General features: G+C 47.7%; 1 protein-coding gene and 1 long non-coding RNA gene across 4 annotated transcripts in view; one reads left to right on the top strand and one right to left on the bottom strand.

The window, feature by feature from the left end:
* Positions 1-24,281, top strand: part of LOC103315844 — a 373,598-nt gene that overhangs the window by 130,106 nt on the left and 219,211 nt on the right. For 2 of the 3 annotated variants that reach the window (XR_004344579.1, XR_001728826.3), the window contains one exon: positions 15,574-15,674. This is a non-coding gene — a long non-coding RNA (uncharacterized LOC103315844). Of the gene's footprint in view, positions 1-15,326; positions 15,498-15,573; positions 15,675-24,281 lie in introns of those variants that run through there. The other variant, XR_004226837.2, reaches the window with a different exon arrangement.
* Positions 17,706-20,437, bottom strand: LOC100120850 (ornithine decarboxylase). The gene is made up of 7 exons (XM_008206685.4): positions 19,642-20,437; positions 19,486-19,562; positions 19,236-19,408; positions 18,865-19,174; positions 18,233-18,478; positions 17,910-18,151; positions 17,706-17,845 (listed from the first exon to the last, which is right to left on the bottom strand). Exons 1-7 carry the CDS (start codon positions 19,823-19,825, stop codon positions 17,794-17,796), a joined length of 1,284 nt encoding a protein of 427 aa, XP_008204907.1. The 5' UTR covers positions 19,826-20,437; the 3' UTR covers positions 17,706-17,793.

Genomic DNA, 24,281 nt, shown 5'->3' on the forward strand with positions numbered 1-24,281 from the left:
CTGTGGAGATTAATTAACGCCGCAAAACACAACCTCCCCCCGACCGATAAGACCGTCGACGACGAATAAGGTCACGCGCAAAAGAGTCCTTGTATGCTCTCGCGCACCGGGAGAATCCCGCTGTAAGAGAGAAACGACGAGCTGAGGAAGAAAAAGAGAAGCATAGGAGCGTGTGGCGCTCGAGGCGGCGACGAGCTGCCCCCCGACATGACGCCTCTACCTAGGCTCTATCTCTCGCTGCGGCTGAGGTCAGGGGGGATACGTAATCCTTCGGCTCGTCCGGCTGGCACGATCCTCTTTTCGGAGAGAGAGAAAGCAAGCCGAGCGATGTGCATATAATATTCTAATGGACGCGCGGGATGCCTTTTTTTTTATAATGAAATCGCGCGTCGAGAAAACTTTTACGCTATATCGTTGCGCAATCGATCGCATCAGCGGGAGTATCTCGTGTTTAATCAAGTGCCGATAAATTCGGAGTGAGAAACGCACAGTTCTAGAATTCACGCGGGTGACGCAATTTGCGCAACATATCGCGCATATAATTCGGCAGAATCGGGGGGGAGGGGGGACATAAGGAAGCGCGCATATAGTATAACACTGTTTTATCGCTTATAAAAGCAAACACATCAGCTTACGCAATTGTGATTCACCAGCGAGTCGTAAACGCGGCAGAAATCGTTCCTACGCGATATTCCCGATCCTGTGCAATACTGGAGAAGAAAAAAATCGTCTCGTAAAGTAGCCTCGCGCGATATGTCGCTTATCGTAAAAGTCACTTTACGCAGCGCGGCGCACGCGAATAAGCGGGCGCATCAGTCGGAGAAAAAGAGCCAAGTACACAGACACACAATGACCGGGTCACGAGAGGTCGGTCATTAAGTAACGAAGAAAACGAGCAGCGCGGTGTGTGCTGTATGTAGAGAAAGGAGAGAGACAGACGGAGAGAATATAGGTACATATTGTCTGATGCCGCGACGCTCTACGTCATCGAGCGTGCGTTCCACCGCGATCGAGTCATCGTTTTGTCTCTCTCTTTCTCGCTCCGCTCACGCAGTTTCGCGAGATCCGTGGAAAGAGATCTGGTATCCTCGCCGGAATAGCTCGAATTCCCCGGGCGCGTGTCTGTACACCGATTTTATTTTTTCGTTACACTCCTCCGAAAATGAATCCCTGTATATTTTCCACTGTGGAAATAAACGGACATATACGCTCTCGAGTCGACCGGTTTCGCACAAACTCCTCTATAGCGTATACCGGCCATCAGCAGCCCTCGCGGCTGTTTCTCACCCTCTAGTTGCCCGCGACGACGATAGAACCGCGAGTGTGTGTCGTCGCACCGGGGAATCCTCGAGCTACTATGTAACGTTTCGACGAATCATTTATCACGTCGCGTGTGTGCAGCGCTTCGCGCGCGTATACAAGCGGCTCTCTCGTGTGCGAGTCATTCTTCGAGTTTGGATTGAGATGCTGGCGCCTCTCGGCTTGTCGGACGATGATTGTTTTTCGGTGCGCGCCACGATGATTTCGTTCGCGCGTCAGCCGTATGCGCGTCAGTTCGAAGAGAGAGAGAGAGAGAGAGAGAGAGAGAGAGAGAGAGAGAGAGAGAGAGAGAGGCTTGTACAAATAGGGTTATGCCGGAAATTAGTACATAATGTGCGAGTCATTTACCATAGACAGTTACGGAGTGTTTGCGTGATTAATTTCTCGATGTAGGAGCTTGGATTTTTCTCTTTTAAGAGAGCCGGGATGCGAGGATTTTCATTCCTTCTTGTTGATAAATACGCTGTTCGTTTGATCGGAAAAGGCTTATATTTATCAGCAGAGCGACGAGGAAATAATTACGATTTGCAAATCTGGAACGGAAACATAAATCACGCGTTATTTCAATGCTCCTCGCTTGCGCTCGAGAAAAAGAGTATAAGCCGAGCGAGTCGAGGATAGAAGCAACCTTAGCGCCTCCCCACGAGAGCGAGTGTATAGGTGTAAATCATCTCTCTCGCTCGACAATGCCTGGTAAAAATCCACCCGACCAATCAACGAATCTCGAGCGTAAATCAACGCGAGCTCGCTTTTTCGCGAAAATTTCGCTGCGTTTGATTATACAGAACCACATCAGGACAGAGGGGGGAGATCTTCTCGTGTTGTCGCGTCGCACAGGAAAAAAGGAGTCTCGGAATAGAGGACGCAGCTTATTTACCTTCGCCAAGAGAGAAGAGCTGGACTCGTCGTGCGGCTGAAACGGGACCGAAATCCAGTTTGAGAATCGAGTTCCAGCCGACGTAAATATACTCGCGACGGCCAGTCAGCTCTCTGCGCAGCAAACGGTCCAGCAGCTCTTCTCTCCTCTTTTCTCTGCTGGTGAGCTCGAGCTGCTGCTGCTGCTGCCCTTGCAGAACCAAACCTGCCGCTGCTGTGGATCCCGATGCAGGTGTTCGCAAGGGGTTGCCGCTACTACCCCCCGCGTAGGAATTACTTATGCAGGAACTGGCCGAGAGCTGTGTGGGATAGTAGGAAGAATCGTCGAAGAGGAGATCATGTGTGGGAACGAAGAGCTATTGACGGAAGTGCGAGGCTTATTTTTGTAATGCCGAAAAAAACAACTCGATCCTTAATAACAGAACCACAGCTTGCAAATCACGGCGAATTTCAAAGTCGATTCCTTATCGGCTTATCACGCACGCGCGGCGATAAATAACTCCGAGGAGGGCAGTACAGCCGCATGGACTCGCGGAGGGTAAGTATTATCGTTCCCAGACGAGAGGGATCACTCGTTAGATCGAGCGGCTACCGCTGCAGCCGAACGATAATTAAGCCTAACAAGAGCCGTCATTAGCACGGCATTACATAGTTATTATAGGGCGTCGGAGGATCTCGGGTGAGAAACGTCCGATGATCACGAAAGAACGACCGGCGACCAAGTTCAAGTTCACCGCGTCTTTTCTCCCTTTCGTATATGTATCGTGTACCTTCGGAACATCTTTGTAAAAATCTGTGCGTCCAATTAGAGAGAATGAGCGGTGAGCCTCAAAGAGCCGCGCGAGGTGAGTATCCGTATTAAGCGAAAGCGGAGCTCGCGTGATGAGAAACGAGCGAAATTACGTTTCTCGTATTGTCGACCGTTGGCGATTACTCGGGCATTTCGGGAATTTCGGGGATGCAATTTCCGCGCACGCGAAATTTCTTTTCAACATAACGCTGAAGCTCTTCTTCAAAAACAAAAATGATATCCTGGACCCGCACACCTTCTCTCGAGGTGTCGCGTCGGACGCTAAATTCCGCGTGCACCCTGGGAGAATAACTTGTTTATACAGGGAAAAAAATCCGCGCGCGCTCGCTTAAAAAAGCAGTAAAAAGCGCGTAAAAAATTTTTCAAAACGCGCGCGAGAGAGAAGCCCGCGAGCAAGAAATGGGTTAACGACGTATATAAAGTCAAGGTCGTCGCGAGAGAATATATAAGAGAGAAGAAGCTGTGCTCGGAGTATCGCGATCCTATTTTCTCTCTCTCTCTCTCTCTCTCTCTCTCTCTCTCTCTCCGAGCTCCTAACCCTTTCATTATATACACTGCAGCGTATATACGTACATGCACCGCGTGCGCGAGCGGAGCAGAAGAAGCCGCGGAGCGCATAATGATATTAATCAGGGCATCGTTCGGCTTCCTTAAAATTGCCAGAAGGCTCAATTTCTCACTTAAAGCCTAATTAGAGTGTGGAGCTTTCTATACGCGGCAGCTACCCTACTCGCGCGTCTGTGTGTGTGTGTGTGTATACAAGGCCGCGATTCGCGAGCTTTCTTTTGGCAGTGTATACGAGCTGCAGCCCGGAGGGACGAGGTTCTCTCTATACAAGACCCACTTTGCGAAATTGCAGTTTCCTGATTGCCGGACGCAGGCGAGTGGATTTGGCGCTCGAAATTACACGGGCTGATCCTTCGGCGCTCTATAATACAATGTCGAGTTATTTGGATGCGGGTATAGCGTGTTATATATGCGCCGGAATGCGGATCGAACTATTCGAAAAGTGCAGTCTGTCCCTTTACCAATAGCATAGACACGGGAAGAAGAAGCCGTGTAGACACTATATAGTACAGCGGCTAAAAAGAGATACGGAGCGAGAGAAAGGCCGTGTGCATACGCACAGCTTTGTCGAGTGAAAACATTATTGCGCGCGTGTACTTTACACACACGTATGGCCGTGTGCCTCGCTCGCTGAGAGGAGCCGCGAGAGATCGAAGCAAAAAGTCCTGTCGATCGTTAGCAAGGTACAAATTTCGCCATTTGCAGCAATAAACTTGCGGCCGCGCGCGAGAGAGAGAGAGAGAGAGAGAGAGAGAGAGAGAGAGAGAGAGAGCCGCTTGTAACTTCTTCTTATGGGAGGCATGAATAATCGCCTTGTTAGCCCTTATGGGCTATAGCTCGCGCGAGCACGAGGAGACGAAAAAAACGTGCGGCGAAACACTGCATGATACGCCATCGACATTGCGTAGAGGAAACGAGTCGAGCGCCGCGATGGACATCGACGCTGTGTGTGTGTGTGTGTGTGTATACGAGGGAGGAGAGAGAGAGAGAGAGAGGTGTATACGCGCGCACGGGAAATATGAGCGGCGCGTGCATTTATCACCTCTTTTTTCTCTCAGCTCGAGTGTCGATGAGTCTGCCATCGGCTCTTTTCCGTCTCCCTTATATCTTCGTCGGGATCTTTGTGTTCCGGCAATTAAAATTTCGCGGCTCTACACGGTGGCCCCCGCGTGTGTTATAATTCGAGGAATAAAAGCTGAATTTTCCAATGAACGTACAACCTCGTCGAAAGCTCTCGCGGCCGAGTTTATGCGCACGCGAACACGCGTGGCCTCGTATATTATCTCTCTTACGCGGCGGACCCATAGGGGGTCGCGCTGTTTTATCTTGTAGCCGATTAATAATTCTCTCTCTCTCTCTCTCTCTCTCTCTCTCTTGGATAGACGCCTGTGTGTGTACGCCTTTTTTGCGTAATTGATATATACAAGCTCTCGGCGCTCGCGAGTTTATGCGCGGCTTTTCGTCGGCGATCGAGATTTTTTTTTACTGTATCGCGTAGCTTTAATAATTCGGTCGCGATGAATTTAGGAGGTGTTAATTAACCCCCGAAATAAATCAGGAAACTGCTAAAGTCCGTAGACGGAATCGAGAGGGGGAACTAGATGGCTGGCTGCAGGCGAGAAGTTTAATAAATTCAGATTTAATGAAAGAAAAAGATTGATGCTGGCCGCTGTACTCGACGACGTTTAATAATACTTTTAAACAGCGCTAAAAAGTTCAACGAGTAGGTACAGCGCCGCGCTGTTCCGCGTATCCCCTCATCTGCGATGCGCAATTAAGAAAAGAAAGGGTTACTCCTTTTTTTCCTCGCTAGCTCGCTCTCAAGGCTTTGATTTATGCTTCATTTTCCTAAGTCGCGCGGCTGCGCTGCAAGTGTCACCGGGATATCGCGGCAGCATGTTGCTCTATATAATATTGCCTTAAGAGCCTGAAATGAGACTCCTTGGGGCGTTTTTTTACCCTCCGGGGAATATAGCGTTTAATTGCCGATTCAATTCGATCATACAATTTACTCGAAGTATAGCGTCAATCGGCGCGCGAGAAAGTCTAGCAAAGGATTTTTCCAGGCGCTCCGGGGGCAGCGCAAAGAAATAATATATCTCGTGCAGCAGCGCGCGCATCATCCCCAGAAAAACAGCGAGTCGCCAGGAGATATCGCCGAGGGAGTATAACGAACCCGGGGATATAGAAAGATGCATCAGTGTACAGGGGGGCAGAGAGAACGCCATGGGACGGTTGGCGCGCATAACTCGGGATTTGCCGGTAGTATAGGTGGTACACACGAGAGAACAGGGGGGAGGTAGTTGATCTCCTGCCAGAGAGACTGAGAGAGAGAGAGAGAGAGAGAGAGAGAGAGAGAGAGAGAGAGAGAGAGAGAGCGGGGGGCTATGAAATGACTTTATGGCAGATCGGAGGCTAGCTTTAGATTGCAGCGTAAAGGGGTACGCGCGGGAGCAGCCGCGGGTTATATGAGCAGCGGACGGCGAGTTGGAAATGGGTATATGGAGGGCCCCTGGGCTATATATGCGGCGGAACGTAAGTGGAGGAGGCGTGTGCGCCGCGGAGAGGGTGACAAGAACACTGTCAACGACAAGATCCGCCGTTGAGATCTATGAGCTGCGATTGCCCGCAGAGAGAGAGAGAGAGAGAGAGAGAGAGAGAGATGCTTCTTGCGCTCGGGATTCAATTTGACTGTACGTGTTTTTAGCGGAATAAATTCAATAATCCAAAATAGAATCGGCCGAAATTCCTCGAAGATGAGCTATCCGGCTATATTATACGTACAGTTTGAGCACCTCTTTTGTAATTCCGCAGCTCGGCAGCTCGTGGGGTGGCTAAAGCTGACGCAGTCTGGGGTTGCCTCAGCAGTAGTAGCCGACCTCTGCCGCCCGGTAGCCAATTCCCGACTGCCTCCCTCTTGCCTATACGTGCACGTGTATACATGTATACATGTATATACACACACGCAGCGAAGCTGCCGAGGCGGTGGGTCCATTCATCGCCGCGCACTACGTGACCGGTTTACCAATCCACCGGCGCGCAGCTATGCTATCTATGTGTTCCTCTGTCTACGTGTACACTGCGCGGCTATATAGGTGCGCGTCGACCAAACAACCCCTGCGGAGTTATATCGACCGGCTGCGAGAGACGCGAAATAATAGCGTGAGAGAGAGAGAGAGAGAGAAGAACAATTTTTCGTACAAGTTGACTTTCTTTTCTATGTGTTACCTTTGAACGTCAACTGCATTAGCCCAATCCGAGTGAGCTGCAACTTTTGGCAAAAGAACAATTAGTCACAAAAAAAGAATAAGAGACACGCGTCGATGATTGACTGCACCTCGTACGCACTCGAATATTCCTGATGACATGTTAATTTATGGACAACAGAGAGTTGACTGTCCCCGCGGATAGAGGGTGGTGCGCGCGCACGCGCGCCAAGTGTCCCCGAGAAAAGAGAGGAGCCATATTGTCATTGTCGCCCAGCCTTTTTAAATCTGCATACAATGCGATACGTCGCGTTATAATACGGCCGCCCATCGTCGAAAATTACAGAAAGAGAAACGGTTGACGCATACCACAGAGAGCGACGTATGGGCACGACGACGACGCGAAAATTCGTATGCGCGCGACCGCGCTCGAAGGCGTCAATTGCCGTAATTTATGCTCCGTGGAATACCTCGCCGCTGCATTCAAGGGCAGCGTTATATAAATTTATAAGTGTACGAGCGTTGGCGAAAAAATTTGAGGACGCGTCGAATTCGAAATATTCCGCGGGAAAATCTGGCGAGGATTAGCGCGTTTGCTTGAGAAAATCCCGGCAGCAGCGGCTCGTAAAAACAATAGACAGTAATAAACGTTAAAACGGCGAAAAAGGAGTATAAAACTACGCCGAGAGCACTGGCGCGTATGCCGATTAGAGCTGCGAAACGCTGCGGCGCTGGAGCGGAGGAGTGGATCGTAACTGTTAGTCCTGCTTCGTTTTCAGTTGAATGGAGGCAACAGTTGCGGTTTATGAAATTAAGTCAGCCTCGACGAGCGAAACGAGCGACACATTCTATCTTCTCTCTCTCTCTCTCTCTCTCTCTCTCTCTCTTCCACCCCGTACGCCGTCTTTCCCCCTTTAGTTGCGCGCACGGCTTATACGCGCATACACAGAGCTGCTCTTGGGATATATGGAGGGCGTCGCGAAAGAAATTTTTTTCTCCGCGTTCTATTTTTTCACAAAATAAAATATTATACAAGCAGTAATACAGCCATCAAACTGCGCGCTCTGGAAACAAGTTTAACGCCCGAGAGCCGTGTGCGCGCAGTAATACAGCATGAAACGCACTGCACAGCTATCCTCGGCGCGAAAAATTGAGCTATCAAAAGATCCGGAGCAGAAGCATCGCGAGAGCGACGCTCGGGAATCTCTCGCCCCGGCGGTGCATCGTGTGTGTGTGTGTGTGTGTGTGTGTGTAAGAGAGGCAGAATAAAAGAGCGCACGAACTCGGCATTTTTCAAGTATTAATTACCGAGGAATTTAAATTTAGCGAGACGACTTCCAAGATTTCCATCGCGATTAACCGCGCGCGCGCGCGCGCTGGGCCCGAGGCGAGTTCTCTTTCGAGCCCCCTCCGCGATCTCTCCCTTTCTCTCTCCGGGGCTGCATGGCAGAGAGCTCATTGTGCCTCGCGCGTATATTACACCGAGGTCGCGCCACTTTTATCTCTTCTATTAACCCCACTCGGGGTAATTAAATTAAATGATCCACGGGCACTCGATCATCCGCCGCCGCCGCTGTTATAGTGTCTATGTAGTCCCCAGCAGTACTGGCGCCCTCGGAAGTTTACTTATATTAATTTTCTCAACGCGGATGCAGATCTGCTCCGCCGGGCGTGAGGAACATCATCGTTCGACATCGTCTCGGAAACCTCTGTAATCCCATTAAAAAGTTCGTCCATGCACGCTTTCGAAAAAAAGCTGCATCGGCACGCGTTCTCGAATTTTTCGCCCCGTCGATCTCGGCTCCGAAAAAAAAATCAGCCAGTCTTCTTCTTCTCGTCTCTGCGTCTACTACACGCGTATACGTATATAGTATAGAGCTCGACGCAGTATAGACGCACGTGTAGGCTCGAGAAGGGGCTGCCTCTCCGGGGAGCTACGTGCCATTTTGCATAAATCGCGAGACACCCCGCGCACGAGGGAAAAGGGCGCGAAGACGAGGCAACTCGATATCCTGTACTTACTTCTCTCTCTCTCTCTCGGTGCAGTCTTTATCTCGGGCGCATATCCTGCGGGACTCGACTCTCTTTCTGTATAGGGACTACTGTGGAGTTGGGTATACGCGTTCCTCTACACGCCAGAAGCTTCCGTGCTTAGCGAGGAGATTTCGTTTTGAATTATGCGTCGTCAGTACGTTTCTCCTTTTATTACAAAGTCAATCTTTTTCGGTCGCTTCCGCCTGCCTAAGCCCGTGTGTGTTTAGATTTTCTGGGATTTCCCCCTGGTTGAGCCTACAGGCCAGCGGATTTGATATTCAGATGGGTCAACGTCGCGGAAAATCCTTCGACATTATAATTAGGACACACAATGGACAGATATCGAAGCGTGAGCGCTTATAAATGTTTAAGGAAAAGCGAGCGAACGTCCAAGTCACGTAAAAGCCATCGGGGAATTTTTCCGCGGAGAAACGATAAAAACTACTCGCAGAAAATCTTATCGGGAAGCCCATAAACCTCTCTCTCTCTCTCTCTCTCTCTGAGCCGCACTTTGAAAAAGCGCAGTGACCCCTTAGTCGAGCTTCATACGCGCCGCGTGTATGGCGTTCGCGTAGGTCTCCATCAGCCTCTACGCGTCTCTCGAACAAAGACTCACCTGTGAATTTGTAGTTTTAGAGCCGCGGTGAGTTATTGATGGAGATAAGTCCAACACCTCTCTCTCGGTGCGCCGCGTCGAACGTTAAATTCCACAGCAGCCAGCAGCAGCATCTCTCTCTCTCTCTCTCTCTCTCTCTCTCTCTCTCTCTCGGCTTAGCTCAACAATAACCGCAATATGCTCTCTCTCTCTCTCTCTCTCTCTCTCTCTCTCTCTCTCTCTCAGGCGCGTAACAGGGCTGTATTGTTTTATAGCCGGCGCGCGATAACTTGCGGGGGTGGGCCGACGCCCCGGACGAACGAAATGGAACAATAGCTCAGGGTGTAGTTAATGCGCTCGCGAGAGCTGCTGCCTTTGGCGAAATTGTAACGCGCAGCAGCCTGGGAAATTGCAAGCGGAGCAGCCAGTTGGGGAATTTTGAGGGTGATAATTCGGGGTGTACGCTTTGCCCTGCGTATCGACGAGTTAGTTAGTCGAAAATTTATGCGGGATACCTGCCTGCTGCGGCTTCTGTGTTTCGCAAGTTCGGCCAGCTTTTATGGGACAGATTATTTCGAACGCAAAAAATCGCTCCATGCCTCGATTCCACGTAGCTTTTCAGAAAATAGCAGCGCATAGCGCGGAGGAGAGTCTCTGTCTACGACGAGGATTGCGAATGACAAACAGAACGCGCGCGTTCAGCTCTTGGCGCACAAAGCTGTTTTTTTTATTGCTTTACACCTTTCATTTTCAAGGACTGGCATTCAGAAGGAAGCCGGCTACGCCTACATTTCCGACGATCTCTCGCCTATACACACTCGCGCATACACGTCTATACTAAGAGCCTTATGCGCGCGAATGACTCGTAGCTCGGGAGAGCTGCACCGTGTGTTATGAGATGATTTTTCTTCGTTAATCTCGTGCGCGTCTCTTACCATAAAGATCAGCGAGCCGAAAAGCCGTGTGTACAGTTAGATAGAAAAGTCGTGCGTGTATCGATTTTACTATCCGGAAAGTTCCTTCTCTGTGAATTTGACCCACTTCTCACTCGCTCGTTCTCGCTCTCGCCACTCCGAGAGTGGATTTCAGGTGCACCTTTGTACGGGGCCGCGACTCGAAGGGAGCAACGCTATGGATCGAAGAGCCAACACACTAGCGGCTCGGCGTATCGGCTCTGCTCGGACGTCGACGACGGCTTACGCAAGCCCTCATACCTATAACTTAAGATTAACCTTGCTTAGCCTCTCCTCGCGGCTAGTCTCTCGCTCGCTCTGAGTCAGGCGCGTTTCGGGACCGGGTAACGAATGAGGACACTTGACGGGATTAATTTATGTCCACTTTGGTAACCCAATGCTGCCGCCTATTCCCCCGTTGCGCGAGATATAGGTGTACACGCGTGCGCTTATGATTGTGTGTGTGGGTATAGAGCGACTCGAGGGAGATGATGAGACGGCAAGACAATAAATTATATGGAAACGTAACGAAAATGCGTGCACGGCCGGACCTTTTCCTTTTCTCTCGATCATCGCCGTGGGTGGAGTTGGATTTTTACTCGATTCGATCGCGGGAGAAATTGTTTCGGTTATTTACGAGCTGGCACTGAATCGGAGTATCATGAATCCGTTCGAGATGCAGCAGAGAACGCTGAACACTCGCCTGCGCAAAAGAAGTCGTCGACGACACATAGCAAGCGCACGTCCGTCTTGATTGATTTTTCTCTCCCGTCCGCTTTTTTCCGCCGCGATTATGACTCTCTGATCCTAACTCAAAGTCGCGCGCGCATTAGCATAATCGACTCGCGCGCACATTTCTATATTTATATACGCGAAGCAACAGCGCGTCGTGTGCAGGTATAATATACAGGTGAAGGTGAGCCGTTTTCTCTCTCTCTCTCTCTTCTGCCGCGCGGACTATCGGACGAAAAATATATATACATATACGTAAAAGCGAGGGTAGGCCGAGTCGTCCTCGCTCATAAGCGCGCGCGGGCAAGTGCGATATTGCCTTGCGCAGGCTCGGCAAATCGGGAAGTTAAATTCGCGAGTTTACGAGCGGCGACGCGAGGAATCCCATTGCCGCAGCATCGTGTCCTTTTCCTGCATCATCTCTCGGAGATAGCTTCGTTCGCTCGGCGCCTTCGCTATCCTCGCTTTCGTTAATTTTTTCTCTTTCTCTCGCTCTCGACCGACGCGATGACCGACTGAATATCAGGTTCTCAATCGGACGATTCGGCATTAAAGTAGGTAACCTTCGTCTTTTTGGGATTTTTTCCCGAGCCAAGCAGCTCTCGCTTGCCGCAGCTGTAAATTCTTTCTGGAACCGGTGCATCGATTCCGTAATATTGGTTATCCTTCGCGCGGTATTAAAGCCTCTTGATCCGAGTGTGACGATCCTCCAAACGATCCGAGCTCGGCCGATCGCCGCGCGTAAAGTATCGAGAGGAGTGTGGCGCTTGCGATTATTCCCGGTACTTTATTCGCGGCTTATCTGGAAAAGGAGCGCTCTTTTTTAAGAAAAATCTTGTTCGACTTCTCAAGTGCCATAATTTGCACGTCGTCCGGGGGCTTGTTTGTAAATTATTAATCGCCCCTAAAGTCCCGCGGTTTATTCGCACCAAGTGTCTTTGTATTTCGAGGTGTATTTTTACGTCTGTATCGAGCTTCGCTTATCCTTATTATTACGTCGATTTCTTAATACTATACTCTATTCCGTATTGAGCAGTTTTGAATTCCAATTCAGAAACGCACAAACAGTCGTCATATCGAAATCGGAACTCATCGATACGAAGCCAGCACGCCATACCGATCTCCTCCTCTCGCGCGCGACGTCCCACAGCGAGCGCGCGAAGGGAGCGGCTCGTTAAAACCATCCCTACTTCTCCCTCCTCGTCCGTAATTTATTTATCGCTCGCCTTCCTTCTCGCGCGCCAGCACAAAGCGGATTATAGGCCAGCTTGGGATTGGTTCGGCAGAAAAGTCGCCCGGTAGCCTCTCGCGCGCTCGCGGTGATTGATAGTGATTTGGCAGATAGCGATCGGCACCGAGAGAGAGAGAGAGAGAAGCTGCACCTGACCGGCGACTATCCGGAGGCTGCGGCGCATTTTTGTGCAACGGCTCAATGGAGAGAGAGAGAGAGAGAGAGAGAGAGAGAGAGAGAGAGAGAGAGAGAGAGAGAGAGAGAGAGATACAGTGCGGGAGAAGGACGTTCGGTTCGTTCATTCAGATTTTTTGCGAACGAAATGATGCATCGATTGAATATTTCCCCGGCTGCAGTTGAGCAACGTAAACTGGACGATAAGATACTGTACTCATTCGACTATGCGTGTCTTGATTGCGGTTTATGGTTAGCTCTGGGCTCGGATTTTACGGCGTGTGAAGAATTTCCTTAACTATACTTAGAAACTTGATTCAGCTCGCAGCGTGTATTCATACGCGCCGTATAAGAGCGCGGGTACAGGTTGAAATTTGCGTTTTCCCAGAAACGCGCGTACTGTGCGTAACCAGAGTCAAAATTTGTATCGGAGCGATCATCGTCAAAATCCATTCATCACTGCGTACGCGTGTATACCCATTTAAGCGATTACCATCGCGCCTCTTATCTGCGCACTCGATTGTCTCCAGTCGACGACGCAACCCACCCACGCGTAGAGTAACCAGAACCTCCTAATAATCCAGTAGCCCCGAAAAACCTCAGCTCGCAGGGGAATATCTCCGAGAGAATAGCCCCCGAAACGATCTCTCTCTCTCTCTCTCTCGCGCTGCACGAAAGACAACTGCGAGGCGAGGCTTAGCCCGCGGGCCATTGTATACCCATACGAGCGCACACACACACGCGCGCGCGCGCGCGGGGCTATTATCCTGCGCTATCAACCGGCACGATCTTCGGGCCACCCTGCGGAGAAAGAGAGAAACCGCCCCCGCGGAGAGTATTCGCCCACTATAGACACCTCCTTAGACACCCTTTCAATTTCCTATAGCCGAACGATAGGCATCTGCGGCCTTTTGTGCGTGCCACGATGACGTTGCTTCGCCGAAAATAAAAAAAAAGAAGAAGACTAAGAGAGGAGGTGGAAAATCGAAGGGTGACACTGCACTGCGAGGAGGAGGAGGACTGCACACGTCGATGCAATGCGTGTGTGACGGATTTGTCATTAGTTCTGGCTGTGATTGATTTTATTGGGCATAAGTAGAGAAAACAGTCGCGACGGGACGCGCCGCGATGATATGAAGATGTTACGTGGAGATTTTGAATGAAAGGCTCTCCACTCGCGCTATACTTTTCTTGCGATGATTTATGACGATTTAACGAGAAGTCGGCGATCGATTTCCAAGGGGACATTGGAAAATATCGATGAACCGTCGCTTATACATACAGATAATTATCATTCCTTTCAGAAGTAAAAAAGCAACGGCGATAGACTTTGTTGCCGGAAATTATACTGCGTAGCAATATACTGTTATATACCCCGACGGTTACACGATCTCTTCTCACCTATATATGCGCGGTTAGACCTGTTCGTCGGAATAACATTGTCGCGGCCACCCCTGGCAGCTAAATTTTCCAAAGTGCCCAATCACTCGGCGGGCATTTTTATGCAAAAATATCCCCGTATAGTCGTACACGCTGCACCTTAACGACGCGCACAATGCCCCGGCGTATAAATTCACGGGCGAAATAAACTTGGCGCGTTGCGTTATTATATACGCACATGCATGACACGCTGTATACGCACAGAGAGAGAGAGAGAGAGAGAGAGAGAGCCTGAGAACCAGTCGCGAGAATCGAAGCGGATTTTTGCCGTGGCGGCGCGCGATAAGCGTGATGTGTCTACTTAAGTGCGCGAGTATATATCTGCGGGAACGAGGCATCAATCATTTGTCAGGGGGAAACACACTCCATGCACGTGTGTGTGCATTTGAGGCTGCCAATCGGCCGAGATAAAAATTTAAATGGGATAATTTAATGTCAATAACTTATGCGACGATGAAAATGTTCATCATTTTAATTGATTGGAATATAAATTGCGAAAGAGCGTATACTCTGTGTTGGCTCTTCTCGTTTAAATTGCACTGAAAAAAACACAGCCATTTTAACTGGTCTCGCACCAGTAATCCGTTATTTTACGAAGACTTGTCAAAATTACCGTAGCGTTCAGCAGTTTTAAACAATCAGTTCGGTCGTTTTTGCTGGTGTCCCGCGTAAGCGACCAATTTTACGAGTCGCGACTCGCCAAAACTACCAGTGGCACACCACACCGTTGTTCTTACTGAACAGTCGTTACGGTGGCAGAACGGTCAAAACTACCGGACTTTACAGCAGAAACGACTGTGTTTTTTTCAGTGTGCCGCGTGTGTGTGTGTGTACCTACTTGCGAATTCGTTCTGTAAATTTTCCTAAGATCCATACGTCACCTTCGGTAAACTTCGCGTATAAATCCCTACAGGAAGTAAATAATTTCTGCAACTGGCTAACGGACACCTCAAAAAGACGACATCATTCACCCACTCCCACGCAAAGTCCACTAAATAAGCCTCGCTCTCTCAGCTGTTTGTAAGAGGCCCAAGCAAAAACGAGCATCGCGACTGCACACCGGGAGAAAATCGAAAGGAAGAAAGAAGTAGCGGCAGCAGCACAACAAGCCGGAGTCGTGTACAATCGAAAATACACAAAACGAAATTATTATCGCTGCAGGTGTTTCGTCCGAAAATTATCGCGAGCCATCACGCACACACACACATGAGAGAGCTTTCGCGGGAGTTACGAGCGGACGCTCGGCTGTGTAAACTGTCCAATAAGTAAGGCCCCGAACACGCGCCGAGGCTTGTAACCCTTTGCTTCTTGTACTTTGTCGAGAGAGAGGCATAACGCACCCGCTTGCGCGCCGCAGAGGAGAGTCTGCGCGCGCAGGCTAATAAAGAATATCGCGGGAGGGAGAATAAAAGGTCGGCGGAGGTTGACTTATCTGAACCGGTAGGTCTGCTCGGCAGGCTTTTTGTTGGCTTCTTTCTCTGATGCTCTCGTCGCTTTAGAGCTATGCCATTGATAGAGAGCGGAAGGAGAGATGCAGGCTACTGACTTATAATTAAAAGTATAAAAATACGATTATTTTTCCAACGAAGTACGAAAATATTAAGTCGAGAAAAAACAACCTTGTTTGTTTCCAGACATAACGCGCAAAATCTGCAAGAGAGCCTCTCGTCACGTCGATTGAATGCCGTTGCGCCGAGCCGTTCGAGCCGCGAGATGAAAGGAGCAGCGTGCAAATGTAAGTAATAGCAATTAACACAATGCTATAGATATTTTTCTCTCTCTCTCTCTCTCTTACCTCAGAGAGTCGCAGCGAACGCGAGTATTACACACGTTCTCTAGGCAGTTATTTTTAGAGGTCGAGTCATGTCAACCGGTCTCCCATAAAGACTTGCGCACATTTGCGCACTCGCGGCTCGTGCACTTAGTGTAAAGACGGACACGTGAGCACAACTGGACTTCCTAGTTTTCAGAAATTGACTTTGCCTGTCGGCTTCGCAATCCTCTCTCTCTCTCTCTCTCTCTCTTCTCTGCGGCGGACGTTTTTATTTGCAGCTTCGAGACACGGCTTCGGAGATTTTTGGCCAACTTGATCCACCCGAAGAGAAATGGAGTGTGTGACTGGTGGGTTAATAAGGAACTCACATATAGTCGACCTTTTTCTCTTCCTCAGCCCAATCATCGCCGCGAAGAGCTATCTAATTAAAGCAACGAGTATAAATCTATTTATGTAAGCGAATATGTACAGCAGTAAAGGCCTTAAATAACGTATCATTAAAGCGGCTTTAAGAGCTTGCGGTTTATCTAGTCAATTACTGCACTACCCGTGCGGCCCGCGCGCGAGTTTCAACATTTCCAGCGTATCCTTAACGTCGACGTTAAACCGACACTTGGAGGGAATAATTTCTTAATTATCAATAAAACACGTGCATCGCCGATATATTTTCTCCCGAATCAGCTCTCGACGACTAAGTAAAAGCTCGATGACGCAATGAGCGTACATCTCCGAGTTTACATCCTCCTCGCTGCAACTTTATTAAATGCGATCTCTCGGCTGATGTAAGCCTCGGGAATATTTATACCGATCTCTCGCGGTATAAAACTCGGACCTTTCGTGTAGTCCATCGATCGAGAAGCAGCAACGTTACCAGCGCTATGTATAATACGCACCGCTACGCACGCACGCAGGCTCTCGTAGCAGCAGCAGCGGAGCAGCCATTTCTCGTTTGCGACATGTATACAACATTTAAGCACTTGCAACAACGTCGCTGCGCGCTTGCGTAGTACGCAAGCAATTTTATGGGGACCTGTGCGCGCGTCTCTCTCTCTCTCTCTCTCTCTCTCTCTCTCTCGCGCGCGAGCGCAGCTGACCCTGAGAAACACGTTCTTCCTCCTTCTCTCCTCTCTCTCTCTCTCTTTCTCTGTCTAGCTGTCAAGAACGTAAATCCACGCGTTGACGACTACGCTCGTGTCTGTGAAATAAGAAAAATACATGCCGGCGCGTATAGAGAAGGCGTATAATACACACACACGCACACACGAGCGAGCGGGTCCTTTTAGAAGCGCAAGTATTTATTGACGCAATGTTTGCGGCTTTGTTTAATTTGTTAAGTGTTAATTTCCGATAATTTCTCGGCCAAACATAGCGCGAGTGCGCGAGAGATCGCACGCGAGACTAAACGGACGAGCAAATAACACCGGGAGCTCAGCTGCTGCTCCTGCGCCGCGGATGTCTGCTCGTGTGTGATGACTATTGTGCAGTCGCGAGAGAGGCTTGACTCGCCGGACAAAAAAGTCTCGCCGCGGAGAGAGATCTATGCGGAATTTATCGCTGTGTGGGAGATAGAGCTGTGTGATGTGCTTTTATGTCGAGGCGTGGAGAGAGAAAAAGGGTCTAGGATGCGAAAGAAGAGAGGATACTTTTGTGCGAGACGGTCTTACGTGACGCCTCAGCTATTCAGCTCTCGACGGATCTCGTCGTTTTTTCTCAAGAGTTTCTAGGTTGATATCGCTAACTAGATTCCGTCTAATGCCTTGACGAAAATTTTCAACGCGATCCTTACATAGCCCGTAATCCATTTTTACCCGGCAACAAACACCTCAACGTTAATCCTGCAAAAGCTAACAAATGATCGCAAATGCCGTATTAACGCGCGCATAAGCAGCCTACAAGCAGCCGCTCTCGCTGAACAGTAAGTCCGCATAGATCATGCCTCAAAGAAACGCGTATAGAACATGATCGCAAATGTAGGTGTATAACAGTTCTGCGCAAAGTTTTCGTTGTTATTTATTAGATCTCAGTCTGATCAAAATTTTTGTTTACTTTTGCCTTGAATTTTTGAGGATAACGTGTGTTTCTAGTAAATTTCATTATTTTGCCCATTTTTCACTTCAGTCGATAAATAGTTCCTGTAAAATATTAAATTTTCAGTTATTAATGAATTATTTTAAAAAGTATCATACATCTACTTACAATAAGAAGTCTAGCCAGTCTTTTCGTCTCATAATTGGATGTACTTTTGGGATTTGTAAACCATTGAACTCGTTCGCGCAACTTGTCGAATATGCACCGATGTCTGCCCAGACAAGCCAATCTCCCACATTAAATTCCGGTAGCATACTATTTTTTAAAACGACATCAAAAGAATCACAAGTAGGACCCCACACTGAGCTAGGATATTTTTCGTCGTCCGTTGATGTAGACTGGATAAGACGCTAAAATCATTTGTTGCTATGTTACTACACTTATAAATATTTTGTAGCAGATCGTATTAGAGGAGCATGTAAAATACTTACATTCCTAAAACTACTAACTGGACTCCTAAAGTAGTTATTAGTGCACAGTTCTTCATTGAAGGAACCATACACACCATCGGTGATATAATACATAAAAGTTTTTTGGTTTTCTTTCATCACAGTTTTCTTACCTATGACGTAAGCTGCAGAATTACAAGCCGATGCAACAATAAAACGACCAGGTTCGCTGATTATTTCTACAGACGAATCTATATCTTCAAGTGCATTATTAACCATGTCTGCAAACTGATTAAATTTGATTTTACGATCCATGAGTTAAAATAAGTTAATTTTAATATTTATTTTTTGTACCACAAGCACGATTTTCGCGTTTTCGTGCCTATTAAGGGCATCCCAAACGCGGGCGTAAAGTACCTTTTTTTTCAAACTGGTGGGCAAAAAAAAATCGTATATGCATGTGTTTGTGTGTGTGGAAACGCGGATACCAGTACATGCGTTACAAAAAATATGGTGTGCACCAAGGGGTAAGTGGGCTTCTTGGTTTCGTGTGGTTGCAGTAGTACTCTTCTACGGCTCGGACCAACTCGCCTTGACTCGTACTGCAAACTCCACACTCGGCCTAAAAAAGCCCACTTTACGCTCTTGGTATACAATATACCATTACTCGTTACCTCGTCAAGTATGAAATCTCGTTCACCCGGAAAGCCTCCACCGATATCGATTAATTTAACATCTCGACAACCCATCGTTTTTGCCGTATCGATTAAATCTTTACACCGATAAATTCCACGACAAATAGCCACTGCGTCCTCACATGGACTACCAGCGTGAAAACTAAATCCGTGGAGCTGTAAACCAAGATCCAAAGTCATTTTTATTAACTGAACAGCATCACTGGAATGATCACATCCGAATTTGTCATCTAAGCAGTGAGTTCTCGCAGTCTTGACTGTTGAATCGCAACGAATACGTATTACAACCCTGAAATCAAATTATTCATTTAAAATTGTAAAGCAACAGAATCAAATCAATAAGTTACTACTTTGCATCTGGGTAAAGTTTTCTAATTTTTTTCAACTCTTCTTCGCTGTCAGCTGTCATTGTATCTACTCCAACTTTTCTAGCATATTCTAGGTGGGATGGAAATTTTATCGGATTAGCAAAAATAATTTTATCACTTGGTACTTCATATTGCATAACTTGAACGATTTCTCCCTGCGAAATGTATTTACTGTTAGCACTTTATGATTTATGTAGTCTCCTACAATACAAATTATTTTTTTTTTTATAACCTTGGATGCACAATCAAAATGCCCTCCTAACGCTGCCAAGACTTTTATTATCGTTGGATTCGGATTGCATTTTACGGCTAAAAGTAAAGTTTATTTTTTACAGGCATAAGAAATTCACTAATAAAATTGTACAAGAAAACTATTATTAAGTCATACCATAGTAAGGAACCACTCTTGGTATCTTCTGTATCCAGAGTTGATGCTTTCGAATAATTTCTCCAACGTTCAACAGGTGTACTGTATTTTCATCATCCTTCTCGTCCACTAAATTTCTCAACATTTCTAATTCTGACGTATGATCGTCGACTATTTTTATTTCACTTAAATCGAAGGTAGCCATTTTTTTTTTTTTTTTTGACAATTCGTGAAAAGTAGTCGTATAATATCGTTCAAGTCCAGGAGCGTGAATGTTCAACACGAAAGTAATGTATAACCAAGAAGAGGAAAAAAGAACGGTATGGCCAAGTTGACTGGATCTGCAGAACTGGATTTGAAAACTGCCCGCGCTTGGACAATTAGCTATCGCAATTGGTCACCGCATCGACACTGATAAGGCATGGATCAGGTGGTATGCTCGGACTTTGCGAGCTTGCCACTTGCTTTATCTATTGACCGTGACGCTATTGTCCCGATTGTCCCGACACTTCCTCGTTGACTCTACATATAAAATACGTCACATCGTACAGCTGTAGCTGCGATATATTTGTGTATTAAAAAAAATAGAGCATACCTTCTAAGTTGCTATTAAATATGTGGGGGGAAGGAAACGAATTATCTTTCTAACTAACGTCATGGTGGGTATAGGGCCATATTTAATGGGTATAACAACAATAACGGTAACAAAAATAATAATATATAGATAGCTACAATATCTAGCGCGTTAGAGGCCGTCCGTCGTTTTTCCACTTGCGTACATAGGTGTGCGCGTGTATGGCTGATCGAGCTACCGGAATGTCCTTTCCACAGCGGCTCGTTATCGTGGCGAAGGCTTCATGCCCTGTCGAGCCCGAGAGAGTCGAGGACATTTCTGCGTCGCCGAGGCTGCTCTCTCGCTACAAAATCGAATTAGCCTTCGAGACATTTACCGAAACGAAGTCCTGAGCAGACTGTTGTTGAATTAACGTAGTTATAGACTCGGAGAGGTCCTTATACGCGCGAGAATTTCGTTAGTCCTGCAGCTGGAAGCGATAAATTGAGGAGGATAGGTTGGCCTGAGTTTAAAGTTGATCCATTATTTTCGATCGATTATTTATCGGAAAGTGTTTACTCAGTTAGCGCCAAGGCGTGTAAAAATTATGAAAATCACCTTTCATTACCTCGTTGAGCGAGACGGTAATGAAAGGTTAATGGACATTGTAATATGGACGGTAACTTATTTTAATTTCATGTTCGTATAAATGAATTTCAATTTATTCGATTAGCCTTAGAAATTAGCATAGGAAAAGCATAGGCACCCGTGGGGAGTACATTATGTCTCTTTCACTTGTATACTAATAACTGCAAAAATTATTCTCACTTTTATTCTAATTTATGGATACACAGAGACACACGATCGCGCTGGCGTAACTATGCGATAATTTTGATTAAATGGCTTTGAACTCCAGTGTTAATATATTTAAAAAAAAAACAACATCAAGCATCCGCAGACCGTAGAAATTTTTTGCTTCTCGGCGCATCGTCAACCCTCATCTCCTCGCGCCTGAGCTCGCGCCTCGCAACAGCCCCTAAACGTCAAAGCCGCGGAGAGAATAAAGCCGCCACTAAAGAACGCTCGTAAAGGCTGCTCTGATTTTTCACGTAAAAACGTGCAGCGGCAGCAGCAGCAGCAGCATGTCCCTCGTCACTTTTATGCGGAACAGCGAGAATTTTAATTAAAATCCCGCGACGCGCTCGCCGAATAAACCAAGGCGCCAAGACGCCAGGACGACGACGACGACGACGGCGCACCTACAACAGGATATGCACACGCGAGCAGGACTGCAGGTATGTATATAGGTATAGTACACGTGTAGTGAGGTATGTACTCTCGGGAGGAGGATGAAGATACGCGCGCGCGCGCGAGAGAGAGAGTGAGAGAGAGAGAGAGAGAGAGAGAGAGAGAGAGAGAGAGAGAGAGAGAGAGAGAGAGGGAAAAGGCCCCGGGCTACAGACGGCGATCATCGTCGGTCGGAGGAGCTGACCTGTGCGTGTGTGCGCTTATGCGTGTGTGTGGGTATATATGCAAGAGGAACTTCTATTCGCCAGAGTATGCCGGTGTCTTTCTTCTTTTATTATTTTTTTTTCTCGAGCTTTTCGTGCATGTGAGAGGAGATGGGATTGAGCGGAGAATAAATGAACAATCATGCGGTTAAAGGTGTGCTCCATTAACTCGGTGGACAAGTACGACTAATAACAGTAAATCTTTTATTTTCAATCGCGCGAACGCCTATCAGCTAGCGAGGAAGAAACAGTATACGAGCGTAAAATAACGACTCTCCAAAGTAACCTGCCGTAAACGTATAAACTAACGCGCGCCGAGGGCTACGCCCGGTATCGAAGTTGTCGCGGAATCCCGTTTCCGGGTCCTTGGGTTCAGGCTCGTACACGCATATCCAGCCAGTATAGTCGTCGTCGTCGTCGTCACCTCCAAAACCTCATCTCCAACACACGCTCGAGCGGGTACCTATGTGTACGGGATATTCTTGTTCCTTCCACTCCTCTTTTTTCCTATCTCTGTCTTTCTCTCTTTCCATACTCGTTCTTTTGCTTCTCGTCTATATTTCTTGTTAATTTATCGGGCTTCTCTAGACGAGCGAGGCTGCTGCTGCGTGTATGTGTGTGTATACGCGCGGAGCAGAACCCGTTCGATTTTATATTTCGGGCCAAATATTTTCGGCAGCTCCGCGTTGTACAGCCATGCGACGACACATATACATACAAACAGGCGGCGCTCGCGCGATTCGCCGGTTTGACGCTTAATTTATGGCAGTCGACAGCCAACGACCTTCCTCGCTTTTAATGAAATTCGAATCGTAGATATTTCGTTGAGAAACTCGAAGAAAGTATTACACGTGCAGATATAATGAATGAGTGTTTCTATCTCTCCGCTCGCTTGTAAGCGGGTTCTTTGCAGTTCGGTGGAGATATATAAAGTAGAGAGAGAGAGAAAAAAAACACGAAGGAGAGATGCTTTTGGCTCTGATGATGATGATGGTCAATTGAGCCGCGCGCGCGAGTGAGGATTTTAACTTAAATACGTTTTTCATGCTGCGGATTGCCGCGTTGCCTAGATTCGGGAATAAATTAGTTGTGTGTACGGCATTCCGAGGAGATCCTTACCTCGTTTTTGAAAGACTATAAACATTAGGTTTTTTAGTTCGTTTTGTGAGACGATTTGACTTTTTTCGGTCTCTCTCTATATCGAGATTCCGTTATATATTATGCCCGATTAAAAAACTTTTTTTTCCAAAACGAATAACCTAGTGACTTGCAAGCGTATTTTGGCTTCTTCTTTGACGAAGCCTTAAGCAGACATAACAGTGATCGGAGGTTGAATGTGTATTCTACTTGCTATAATTGCCCATCGAAACGCAAAATAACATTTAAGAAGTCAAGTGCCAATCACTCGATAAAAACACCATCCAAAAATCTTCGCTCATCAATCGGAACTTCCTGCGATGGCACGTGGGCACCTCGCATTTCCATCTTCCGTCTCGGCATACATTAGCATCAGTTTTACGCACTCCCCGTCTCGCGACTCGCGACTTTAACACAGCGGGCACGCGACTCCGGGCAGTGGGGGGATGTTCGAGAGAGCAGGATTTTTTTCGCAAAAAACGAAGGGAGCCAACTCGATCCGACCGAATCGCGGCTCGTGGAATTCGAAAGCACGCGAGAGAGACGGTAGCGGACGACACGTGTGTTAAGAGAGGAGGTAAAAAGTTTGTCGCGATCACGGACCAAGAGCCGCTCTAATGTTATGCGGGATTCGCTACCCCGTGAATATGAGAGAGAATCAGCGCGCGCGAGAAGCCACTTGTTCTCCGTATACTAATGAGAATGAAAATGAGACGAGTGCGTTTATTTTAATTTCATCAGGTGCATAAGTCTCTAACCCGTTTCTCCGCGACCACCTGTCCGTCATTCGCCTGCGCTCTTGGTATGCCGAGAATTTGCAAAGGTTGGGTTTTTTATTTTTTGAAAACTTCGACTATTCGAATAAGCCAACGCACGCGTCGATCATTCGAAAATAATTCAAACGGCAAAAAACTCCTCTCCTCCTCAAAACGACCCCAAACGACACCATCACCCCGTCGATCTTATATACGCATCTCCTCTGCATATACGTTACATCACTCTCTCCTCTCACCCATATCCTCCGGGAAAAATCCCGCCCCGCGCATCCGTTACGCCAGAAGCCAACGTCTCGAAAAAAAGATCGCTCGCGCGCGCGCGTCGAATAATAAAAAAACGGTTGGCCGAAAAAAAGTCGCTCCTTTGCCTAACAATGGAAGCTCGCGCGTGCAGCTATATGCACAGACAGCCACAGAAGCAGGCTCTACATCCGCATGAGAATCTCGCGGAAGAGATAGGCTCGTTACGTATGCACGATTGTCTCGGCTGCTACTGCTTCAGGAGGAGGGATGCAGGAAGTGCGAGAGAAGGACGAAGGGCGGAGGCTGCGGAAAAAAGGACACCTGGAGAGGAGGTGGTGGGAAGGGTTGGGATTTAGTCACGCAGCTTGCGCGACTACTGTCTGCACTGCGTTCGCTACGTGCGTTTACGTGATAGGAAGTTTTCCAGCATTTTTTTCGAAG

Source organism: Nasonia vitripennis, chromosome 2 (genome assembly GCF_009193385.2).
Source record: "Nasonia vitripennis strain AsymCx chromosome 2, Nvit_psr_1.1, whole genome shotgun sequence".
NCBI classification, from domain to species: domain Eukaryota; kingdom Metazoa; phylum Arthropoda; class Insecta; order Hymenoptera; family Pteromalidae; genus Nasonia; species Nasonia vitripennis.

Excerpts from the sequence above, each read along its gene's own strand:
- LOC100120850 (XM_008206685.4), bottom strand. The coding sequence starts at position 19,825 with ATGGCTACCTTCGATTTAAGTGAAATAAAAATAGTCGACGATCATACG. Across the intron at positions 19,409-19,485 it reads ATTTTGATTGTGCATCCAAG|GGAGAAATCGTTCAAGTTAT; the intron begins GTTATAAAAAAA and ends TACATTTCGCAG. Across the intron at positions 18,152-18,232 it reads CAGTTAGTAGTTTTAGGAAT|CGTCTTATCCAGTCTACATC; the intron begins GTAAGTATTTTA and ends AAATGATTTTAG.